Below are 12,442 nucleotides of genomic sequence, written 5' to 3'. Positions count from 1 at the left end.
CTATTGGGCGAAGCTCCGGCGCGTTGGGCGGGTTCATTTCCTTTGGCACGAAGGTGACCCCGTTGGCTTCGTACCACTCCAACACGTCCTTTGAATAGTGGCACGAAGCGAGATCTGGCCAGAAGATGGTCGGGCCCTCGTGCTGCTTCAATAGTGGTAGTAAGCGCTTCTGTAGGCACTCCTTAAGGTAAACCTGCCCGTTTACCGTGCCGGTCATCACGAAGGGGGCGCTCCGCTTTCCGCAAGAGCAGATCGCTTGCCACACCATGTACTTTTTGGCAAACTTGGATAGTTTCTGCTTGCGAATCTCCTCCGGAACGCTGAATTTGTCCTCTGCGGAGAAGAACAACAGGCCCGGCAGCTGACGAAAGTCCGCTTTGACGTAGGTTTCGTCGTCCATTACCAGGCAATGCGGCTTCGTCAGCATTTCGGTGTACAGCTTCCGGGCTCGCGTCTTCCCCACCATGTTTTGCCTTTCGTCGCGGTTAGGAGCCTTCTCAACCTTGTATGTACGCAGGCCCTCCCGCTGCTTGGTCCGCTGGACGAATGAACTTGACAAATTCAGCTTATTTGCGACATCCCGGACCGAACTTCTCGGATCACGTCTAAACCGTTTAACTACGCGCTTGTGATATTTTTCACTGACGGAGCATCCATTTTTGCCGTTCTTCACCTTCCGGTCGATGGTTAGGTTCTCGAAGTATCGTTTTAGTACTCTGCTGACCGTGGATTGGACGATTCCCAGCATCTTACCAATGTCCCGATGTGACAACTCCGGATTCTCGAAATGAGTGCACAGGATTAATTCACGACGCTCTTTTTCGTTCGACGACATTTTTCCAAATTTACGAAAAATTGATAGTGAAGCATGGTCAACGTGATCTATACACTCTTATCTGATTATAAGCGAAAGCTGAAGATATAATTCCTAAAAATTAAATTTCTACAGCGTTTTTTCCGTGATGCAATTTGATGTGACACACCCTTTAATATACCAATGACAGTTTCGGAACGACTAATACTTAAAATGGAAACATGTATGAAACATTGTTGATTATTTTTGGATTAATTTTTTTTATAAACAGCGATAAGCGTGTTATAATTAACCCGTATTTATTTTTTTTTTATTAATCCGTTCATTTTTACAGGCTCAGTTACATAGGTTAGGGAGCCACGCTCTTAACTATATTTTTACCATAAAATATAAACATGTTTCCTTAAATCTATGGTTAATAAAATAGGAAACCGATTACTCGCGGTCGACTCGAGTTTAGGAGGGTGACACATTTTATTATTATTATTTATTCATTAACGAGTAACATAAGACATTCGTCTTTTAATAATTGTTACAAATGGTTTTTGCGTAGAATTGGTTTCACGATTTCTAAATTTCTAAGTTAAAGTAATTTTGTTTCATCATATAAATAATCATGACATATTTGTTCAGTTAAAGTACTCAAAGTAGTGAATTCCATTCAATCACGCCTCTAACGAAGAAAGATTCTAGAGGTGTTGAATCGGGGCAATTTGTATTTCCTCGATCTCCTGCTTCTGAAAGATTTCAATATGTTGAACAAGTAACCAGGTTGTTTATTGTTAACCAGATTGAAGAGAAATAAGCAGCTTCTCATTTGGCCAAACTTGGCGAAGGGACAGCCAATTAGTCGATATTGCAGATGTGAAACACTTGAAAATCTACTCAAGTTGAAAACGTAGCGAACACAACTCTAGACAAAGCAAAGGACGAAACATCGAAAAGAAGGAAGTTATCTTGATATCCTAGCTAAGTAAAGAACAAGCAAGGTTAAGTATTTTCAACCCAGCAAATATTTTGCCACATTTTCATTAGGGAAAGGATGGGATGTAAGGATATTGTAGCAATGTTCACACTCACACTCACATTTACTTTCACATTCTCATTCACACTCAATTCTTAAAACTATCCTAACATCTAATATGTATTTATAATTTAACTTACTCTAATGTTAGTAGGGAGGGTACCGATAGCCCGCGACGAAAATGAGGGGTAAAGGATGTAAGAACAATCACACTCGAAGATCGATAGCTTTAAGGAAAGCATACATTTGGAACATGTAATCAAGGTCTAACCGAGCCAACACACCTCTCACTGGCACATTGGGCCGCCTTCCTCCTGCCCGAAGGGAGTTTACTAAATTCGATCTGGCGACAAGATACAACTCGCACGACCAAACAACGTGTTCGATGTCGTGGTAACCATGGCCACAAACGCAGAGATTGCTGTCGGTTTTGCTGGTCTGGTGATTAGGCATGAGTCGGGAGAAGGTTCGAATAAAGTCTCGACTCAAGTCGAGACTTTTGAACCATGGTTTGAGGCTAACCTTAGGGATAATTGAGTGGAGCCACCGGCCCAATTCATCTTCGTTCCATTTGCGTTGCCAGTTAACGATGGTATTTTTACGCATTTTTACGTACTAAAGAGTAAAATTCATTAAAGGCGGTTTGACGCTGATAAATATCGCCTTCAATCGCATCCACCTTTGCGTCTGGATAAAGCACTCAAAATTTGTCGTATTTTCTCAAGGAAGTACAGCGAGTGCTTTTCCGGCCTCACTGAACGGATAGCTTCGACAGAGCTAAGTCTATCTTTTACAATATAATAGTGTTCAACAGATCGTGAGGCGTGTAATTGTGTTCAGCAGGTTTTGAGCAATATACACTGAGCAAGGATTCTTAAGACTGTGAGAGGTACTAAAAAATTCGTTGAACACTCCAAATCCTATGGACTCATTCATAGAGGACCCATCAGTAAAATACATATTTTCACAATTGATACGCCCATACTTTTCATCGTTGAGATCGCTGTAACGGTCCTCGATCGAAGATAATCTGATATTCGATGGATATCTTGCTTCATGAACGGATCAAAATGCACAGAGGAATTGATGTAGTCAGGAAAACAAACACGGTTGGGAATATACGAAGAAGGATCAACCTGCATGGAGATGAATTCATGATATGAACTCATGAATCCGGAGCGAAAATTCAGCTCGATCAGCTGCTCAAAATTTCCGATCACCAATGGGTTCATAACCTTACACCGGATGAAGAACCGAAGAGATAATAAATTGAAGCGATCTTTTAGTGGGAGTACGCCTGCCAAAACCTCGAGACTCATGGTATGCGTTGAGGGCATACATCCCAACGTAATACGGAGACAAAGATACTGAATTCGCTCGAGTTTAATGAGGTGTGTTTTGGCAGCTGATTGAAAACAGAAACTGCCATACTCCATCACTGAGAGAATAGTTGTTCGATACAACATTATAAGATGGGCTCCCCACCAGGTGCTGGTAATTGTACGGAGAAAGTTTATTCTTTGTTGACATTTTTTACTCAGATACCTAATATGGGCCCCCCAAGAATATTTGGAGTCGAACCAGACCCCAAGATACTTGAATGACATAGCATGAGTGATCGGTTTACCCAAAAGTTGAAGCTTTGGTTTTGCTGGTCTATGCTTCCTAGAAAAAACCACCATCTCTGTTTTCCCGTGGAGAATTCGATCCCTAGCCAAATGACCTAGGTTGAAAAATTGTTCAAAGTATCTTGTAAGGGTTCTTGTAGGTCGGATTCGTTTGATCCTACGACAGACACCACTCCATCATCTGCAAGTTGTCTTAGGCTGCAATTTCGTGTAAGGCAATTGTCGATGTCGCTTACATAGAAGTTGTACAAAAGAGGGCTTAAACATGAGCCCTGGGGGAGGCCCATGTAAGAGAACCGACTTACTGCCGAATCTCCGTGAGAAAAGTTCAATTATTTCTCACAGAGCAAGTTATATAACATATTATTTAATAGAGACGGCAGACCCCGAGAGTGTAACTAATTTGTCTGACAAAACCTCTATTGAAACAGAATAAAAGGCACCGTTTATGTCCAAGAATACCGAAGCCATTTGTTGTTTTTTCGGCGTAAGCCATTTGAATTTCTGAAGAAAGCTACGCAAGCTCTCATTCGTCCCCTTGCCCCTGCGGAACCCATATTGTGTATCTGAGAGTAAGCCATTCGTTTCAACTCATTCCTCATGTTTCGAGCCACTTTCCATATTTTTTTCATTGACGCTTCTCGAGAAAAACCTCCCACGAAATTTCGCCAATAAGCACGTTTTTTCCCTTTGATCAAATTTTTGAACTGATTCTCAAGGACTAAATACGTTTGAAAATATTCAGGGGTTCCATCTTTCCTAAAAGCTTCAAATGCATTCGATTTTTCTACATAAAGTTTAGAACACTGGCTACCCCATCATGGATGGCGGCCCGTATTTATTGTTCTCTGGAAAATTGACAAACCGTATAATGAAACTGAATGAAAGAAAAAACTAAATTATTAAGAAACAAAAAATCACAATTTATTACGTTTCAATGTCAACGCTGACAAATGGTGAAGTTTTTTCGACAAAGACAACTCTTGTGAATTACATACGACTACAAAATTAGTACCAGCGAGAACAAGAAAATTCTAGAAATTTAAGAACGAAATCCTTTACTATAAATGTTTTTTAATGATTTCTAGTGCAAACCATAACCATCGATACTATTGGATTCCACTGGAATGACATTCTTTTACGGGATCCAAAAAATAGTGCACTGATTAATTATCAGTATTGTTGTGGAATCATTAAAGAACATTAAATCCATGCTTATATACCAATCTTTGTGTGTTGTTTACAAAAAAAACACCATCGATATGAATTCTGTATGCTTCAGCTGCCGTTTCATTGGATAATGTAGTACAGCAAAAAAAAAAATCAAAAATACAATTTTCGGAGCAAAACTCGGCAAACAAATTGTTTAAACTCGTATGTACTCTTCCATGATATTCCACGAAGAAAAGGTCTAACGGTAGAATTGCTTCAATTCTACTTAAACCCTGTATAGTTATTCCATTTCTAAAAATTTTAGGTGCGTATTTTTTTTCATTTTTTTTTCAGGTGCATCATCCTGAATTAGGGTGGTCTTAAAATAATTTTTTTTTTCAGAACGTAAATACGTTACTTTTGAGCTACTGGGCCGATTTCCAGTAAATGAAAAATAGTATATAGGTAACTTGCGATTTTGAGCGGATCATTCGAAAAAATAGTTTTTTATGGATTTGGAGATGTTTGTATAATTTTTGGAAAGCTGATATTTTTATCATCTAGAACATGTCAAATATTCAGAAAGACATATTTCTTTCGGTTTTGAGATATTATTTTTTCGTGGGATACATATTAATTCAAAAAAAATAGATTGGTTTAGGCGTAGGGCACGGATAGGAACTTGACGTAGGACTGTTATTGTTTGTAGTAATTGCATTTGAATTGAGTTTTTTCATTATTCAGAAATCTGTAATTTTTATTCTTTTGATACATCGAATCGAGGTCCTGGACGATCAGTATCATATACTAACTTACATCCTTCAAACGGGAAGAATTCGGAACCACTGTCTAACTAGGACACGAGTAACTCAATACTTTTTTTTATGTCCCTGCTCAAAAATATGCGCAACATACACTAAAGTTATTACCACACTTACCTTCTATTTATTTAATTACGCAGAAGAGGACAAGAAGTCATAATTTATCAGTATAGCAAAATCTACACGATAAAGGGAGTTGTGAGGGAAAAAGAGTGGCTAGTAAAATCGAAATAACATACCCATTTTAATCGTGAAATTGATAATTTTCTTTACCATTTTCACTGTTCATGTTTTAACAAAAAAAAAATTGCTGGTTGAATTTCCTGTCTAACAGTATACAACATAACACATATCGGAGGCGATCTGGCGTAGTGGTAACATCCATACCTCTCACGCAGTGATCACGAGTTCGATTCTCACTCCCGACATTCTTCCAAAAATGGGAGTAAAAGTGACGAACCAGCCGAAACGTGTTGAAAGTCACTATAAAAGAGAAAAAAAAATAACACATATCACAATAACGATTTTGCGTAATAAGCGTTTGAAATCTCTTAATGAATCGTTACATGTCTCATTTCCAATTTTGTAGAGTGACTCCCCTATATAGAAATCAAAGACGTAGTCCTACGTCAAATACATTTTTGAAACGCTTCACCGATCTTCGAATATATTCATATCAATTGACAGGTATTTAAATGAACTTTCTGTGAAATTATGGTAATTTCAGGAGGTCTCCCTAGCCTAAATGGCTGCGTTTCCGCTTACCAAGCGAACGACCGTGGGTTCAATCACAGCACCTTCATTGATTGATTGGTCTTTTTTTAAGGCTATAAGCGAACCTATGAACCAAAAAAATTAGGCGAAAATTAAAAAAAAAAAGAATTTTTAAGGGTTTTAGAAAATTTCGAGACCAAAGAGATTTTTTACTTTTTTAAACTTTCAAAGAATCGTTCATCATAGAGAAAGTATTGTTTTGGGTGCCAATAAAATCGTTATTCCGAGTTTTCATTCGGAACTTGCTACGAAATGTTCATTTGCACGATAATATACCCTATGCGAAATATTAGCTCATTCGGATTTCATTTACTGGTGTCACAAACGTAAAAAATTTAGTTTTTTGAAAACCGAAAATCACCGGAAATCTAGGTTTAAAAAAAAAAATTATGCCAAATGTCTTAAAATTGCATGACACGACGAGGTTTACAGTTATCTCAAAAAAAAAGTTTTGTCAAAAATCGATTTTTCAGGCAAATAAACGACCAAGTGCCAAAAAAACATTTTTTTTGACAAAAAAAAAAATTTCAAGATAATCTGAAATCGAGGCTTTCATTGTTGTGTCATTAATAGCACAAACAGTCCGATGTTTTTATCTGCAAGCAGCAGAGCTTGTGCGGACGGAGAGCAATGGACGGAGAGCCATTGCTTGATAATTGTTGCGCAGGCACTAGTATTAACACACAAATATGGTCAATTGACCATATTTGTGTGTTAATACTCAGCTCCCTTCACAAATCATTTTTGTTAGATGACTTTGAAGTATAACAATTTGAAATTGTTTGAGAATACAAATCAAAGTGCAAACGAATCATCAGCTTCTGATATTTTTTTGCTATCTTTCTAAGATGTACCTAGCTACACCAAATTACACGTTTCTAAATGGTAAAACAAAGATAACGCGTATGTCAGTATTGTTAGAAATCTCTTTCTTTGATGAAAACTCCGCATTCACAGTCACTGAAGCTGAAAATTTGATTTTCTGTGATCGGCAAATTTGCATTCGAAATGAAGGATATACCACTCAATTGATGATTTTTTTTATTCTATGTTGCAATATTTTTTACTATTTATAACCAAAAGCTCCTTGGGAAAAACTGACTCGGATTTCCAAAAGTGAACACCGTGCAGAGTTTCGATCAACGGGATAAGACTGATTTTAATTAATATTAATGTGAGTGTTCGAAGGCATATACATGTTTTGGAGTTTGTTTAACGATGTGAAAAACTTTGACGTTCATGTTAAGCAGAATTTATACCTTTGTCGAAGGCCCAGACGAACCATTGTTTCAAACAAAGCCTCTAACCAACCGAACGTCAAATTATCTGTCTGCAATGTTAAAATTCACGGTTCAGCGAGAGCCGAAGATACCAGCAGCAGCAGAACTTTAAAATAGTTTTCAACATAGTCTCTCAGTTCGCCCTTTATGATGAACTTGTTTCGGACTTTCCCTGCAGCGTCATCCCATCCCGAAGATCCACAATCACTATCATCTCTACACAGTGCACACGCCTACCGCCGGCCAGCGGACCAGAAACTCTTCGAACGAACCAGACTACCGAGAGACACAGGGAGTGAACTGGTTTGCCCGTGCCGTCGATAATATCAAAGCCATCCAGTGCTCGGCTCAAAAATATCAACTCAGGCAAAGCAACAAAAATAAAAAGAGGGAAAGTGTCGATTCGTCTGGGGCATAACCCAAACTCCGTTGTCCTAGAGGGTAATCTATCAGTGTCCAGTCCAGCAGACATATCATCGACAAATCAGCTACCTCTCTTTGGCAACGGAAAAAAAATACAGTTATAACTGAAGTGTTCATTCCCGATAGGAACGATGCTTTAAAAGCTCTACTTGTCCTTGTACATGAATGAGTTGCTGAACATCGTTAACTCGGAAAATTATATATCAAATATCGAGATAAAAAAATCTATAAAACTCACATTGGTTGACAGCTGGCTGGAGAGACTCATCACTTGATCCCGAGCATCCAACAGTTCCCGCTTCAGTCGACGCACTTCCGTGGCCTGCCGTTCCTCCGTCGAGCCGTACAGCGAGGACCCTCCGGACAGGAGCGAAGCCTGACTCCCGTGCACTGCGAATAGTAGTTAAAATGCCAACCATAAGCGTTGAATTAAACTTTCGGATCTCAGAATTGATAAGGGTAAAGGATTGTTTGCCCCCAAAATTGGATTGTTCGGGTGAGTACGAAAATAGCCTTACCTTCGTCATTCTTCTTCGGATACGTCAGTCTGTGGGAGGCGTTGTTGTGGGTGGGCGACAGCAAACCGCCGAAGCTGCGGGTGGGTGGCGTCGGTGAGGTCGGCTGACTCCAGGGGACCATCCCATTGCCGGCCCCAACCGTGCCCACCGGGAGGCAGTAGTACGGCTCGATTTCCACGTCCGGCCCCCGGCTCAGCATCGATGGGTACATCTTTTCCGATTTAGTGGATCTGTTGTTTGCGTGTGTGTGCGGAAAAACATGGCGAGAAGTGTGTTAGTAAACGCTGCTTGGGTAATCGAGGTGATGTTATATTGACAGGGTGACAGTGACGAGACGGGGAGTGTGAGTGTAATGTGGTGCATTTTTCTTATACAGGTGATGAAGAAAACCATAGATAACTATTTGAATTGCAAATATTTATTCAATTCAGTGAAAACTACTTCCTAGTTAAAATTTCCACTCAGGGTGGGTTGTATGCTAATGAATATGAGATTTTAAGATTAGTCGTTTCCAAGAGCGATGAATTCATGCATTCCATGCGGGATACTTCGGGCGAATGAGCAGACGAAAGGGATTTTAAGTTTAGATTTCCATACGATAAGTGAGACACGAACGAGGGTTTGTGGAATAGATATTAAGCTAAAGCTGTCTAGGAACTGAATATACATATCCTTCTCGAATGGATAATAAATTTCCCATTTTCCCAACTCATTTATCCCCTTCTCAACAAAAAACACGATAAGGTTCGATGATAACAAAGAGTTCTCCTCTTATCAATATATAAAATAGGTGTAATTTCTAGCAATTGTTTTCAGACAAACTAAAACCGACCAGAATATGAGGAACAAAGCTCTACTAATCCAACACGAACCTTTTTTCCCTAACTGAAGGGACTCATCCAAAATACTTCAATTTGAGGCTCGACACAGCAAGTGGCGACGTCCTTATGCAAAGCCATGCTGTTGTTCGACTTATGCAAAAGTTCTAATTGAAAAAGTTTTCAGTCTTTTGTGACCTCATTCTGCGGATTCGACAGAATTCAATGGAAAGTTCGAGAGTCCGAAGTCGATTCAGACGACTAATAATATGTTTGTGTCGCTGAGGGAAAAGAAGCACACAGCAAGAACGAATATAATTATAGAGTACATAGGGAAATAATAGCAGTCGTACTGAAAAGATCGATAAATTTTGTTTTATTTTCAATTTTTACATGCCTTTATTCATATAGTGGAACGATAAACAAAGACAAAACACAATATATACTTTATACACGCAATAATATTTTTTTTGTAGACTCAGCATAGAGTTTCTCAGAAGGTATGAGCACCACGTCAGCTCCACGAACAATCAGTATTAATATTTACTCTTATTATAATCCAGTCAATAACCAAAAATACGATACTTTTCTCTTTGAAACAGAACTGATACACGATTTCCACTTTGACATTCAGTCTAAAAACATTGAACACTCGTCTAGTAACGCTTTGGCCAGGCTTGGTACCCGAACCAATTTAGGAACTGGCCGATGCCTTTACACGGATACAGCTTAAGCGGGACATTGAAAAATGTACGAACTTATTTATTTCCAATTCCGAAAAAGTGCCAGATTTTAGAATCCCATTGATGATGTGTCCTTGGAAAATATCATTTAACTTTCGGTGTGTTTGGTAGGCAGTAGGGTAAATTATGTTGGTTTGTCTGATTTAGTGTGTTTTCACGCATCTATTAAAAGCAAATCGATTATCTATGTACATATACAGGGTTTTCCATTTCGGGCTTCCAAAAGTATACAGCCGTTTGACATAGCTGTCAACCAAAGCGTCATATCGTTAGTTGAATGTCTGCCATTTTACAATATGGATCGTTTTAGCATCGCACAACGTGTTAATTTTGTTAAATTATACTATAAAAATGATGACAAACCGGCAAATGTTTTTCGAGCACTACGGACGGATTTGGGTCGTCATGGACGGCCTCCAGAGCACACAATCGCTAATGTAGTGCGTAAATTCGAACAAACTGGATCCGTAGCGGATATTGTGAAACCTGTGCATCATCGTAATGTGTGTCGGCCGAAAATATTACTGCTGTTGCTGCCAGTGTGGAGGATGACCCGAATGTTTCGATTCCACGGCGTGCTCAGCAATTGGGCTTGTCAAACACATCATTGTGGCGAATTTTACATTTGGACTTGCAAATGTAAAATTCTGGTGGCAACTGGTACAAAAATTAGAGCGTGGTGACCATGGAATGCGTCGGCCATACGTCGATTGGGTGAACGAACAACAGCAGCAAAATGCTGAATTTTCGCATCAACTTTTCTTGATGGCTATGTGAACACCCAAAATTTCCGTATATGTGACTCAGAAAATCCACACGCGATTGTTGAGAGGCCATTGCATCCGCCAAAAGTCACTGTTTGGTGCGCATTATGGTCTGGTGGAGTCATCGGGCCGTATTTCTTTGAAAATGAGGACGGCGAGACGGTAACTGTGAATGGTGAGCGCTATGGCCGCATGTTAACCGATTTTTTTTTGCCACAAATTGAAGATATGGATACGGATGACATGTGGTTTCAGCAGGACGGCGCCACGTGCCACACAACACGACCGAACATGGTCATATTGCGAACGAAATTTGAGGGACGCATAATTTCGCGTTTTGGGGATGCCAATTGGCCGTCCAGATCATGCGATTTGAACCCGCTAGACTTTTTTTTGTGGGGTTATGCGAAAGACCGTGTCTAAGCCTACTCTACGCAAACTCTTGAACATTTGAAAGACAACATTCGTGAAATTATGACCGAGATACCGCCCCATATGTGCCGAAAAGTCATCGAAAATTACCTGTTCCGGATCAAGGTGTGCGAGGAAGCTCTGAGTGGACCTTTGAATGATGTTGTATTTCACACATAATGGCATAAACCAAACTTTAATTTGAAATAAAAGTTTCATCGAAATTCGAATTCTAAGTGTGTTTTATTTCAATTTACTTTCGGAATTTAAAGTTGGAAAACCCTGTAGAAATGGATTTCCGCCTGTCTGTCTGTCTAATTCTTATAGACTCGGAAACTACTGAACCGATCGACATGAGAATTGGTATGTAGGGGTTTTTGTGGTCGGGGAAGGTTCTTATGAAAATTCGAGACTCCACCCCCCTCTCTAAGGGGGGAGGGGGGTGGAGTGTTGCTGCTATACAAATGAAACACAAGTTTCTGCATTATTCGAGAATTAATCAAGCAAACGAAACCAAATTTGGCATGTGAAGGTTTTGGTGTGTAGTAAATGTTTCCATGATGGTTAGACACTCCTCCCCCCTACCTAAGGAGGGGCTACCATACAAATGGAACACAAATTTCTGCATTAATTGAAAACTAATCAAGCAAATGGAGCCAAATATTCTACAATTACACATTGACATGCGTTGTTAGTCCATTTGATGTTTGCGCTAACGAAATTGATCGTCGTTCGAAAGAGGAAATTGATTTTAATGTGATAAAACGCACTCCTATATCGTCTTCTATCCATATAAATAAAAATGGATCGCCGATTGTGTTGATAAGAACAAAACTCATAAAGGAATTGTCTGATTTAGGGCTGTCTTTATTCTATCATATTTTCTTATTAAACATTTATTTCATGTAACGGACAAACATGTTATTTGCAAGTGGTTGAAAAATCTTGAACGAGAATTGTGTCTGAAAATAATCTGATATCATTATGAAGTACTAGGAATTTTATAGTAAAAGGTAATAAGAAGATCAATCATTGAACATTTTGCGATTGGACCATGAACGTGCGACTAATAAGAAAACGTGGATGTGATAACGAAAATTTAGTTTTGGGCAGGACGAAGTTTGCTGAATCAGCTGGTACAGTGATTAAAAATATAGGAACAAAACAAAAAAAAATCGATTTCTTTCTGTTATTTCAAGGTTTTTCGAAACTTTTAGTTAGCTAAGTAACCAAACAAAAAAAAAATACCCCATTACCATTATCCAAGAACTT

The 12,442-nt window shown here is 39.1% G+C and overlaps 1 protein-coding gene across 5 annotated transcripts in view; it reads right to left on the bottom strand.

Annotated features, from left to right (window-relative positions):
* LOC129778241 (protein sickie) overlaps positions 1-12,442 on the bottom strand; it is a 475,861-nt gene that overhangs the window by 119,494 nt on the left and 343,925 nt on the right. For all 5 annotated transcript variants that reach the window (XM_055785016.1, XM_055785017.1, XM_055785018.1 and 2 more), the window contains 2 exons: positions 8,435-8,664; positions 8,155-8,306 (listed from right to left, as the gene is read on the bottom strand). In XM_055785016.1, the coding sequence (XP_055640991.1) occupies positions 8,155-8,306; positions 8,435-8,664 (382 nt within the window). The remainder of the gene's footprint in view (positions 1-8,154; positions 8,307-8,434; positions 8,665-12,442) is intronic.

This window comes from Toxorhynchites rutilus, chromosome 3, assembly GCF_029784135.1.
Source record: "Toxorhynchites rutilus septentrionalis strain SRP chromosome 3, ASM2978413v1, whole genome shotgun sequence".
Lineage (NCBI taxonomy): Eukaryota > Metazoa > Arthropoda > Insecta > Diptera > Culicidae > Toxorhynchites > Toxorhynchites rutilus.
Note: the sequence above shows the minus strand (reverse complement) of the source record. Positions and strands in the feature narration are given on the sequence as shown.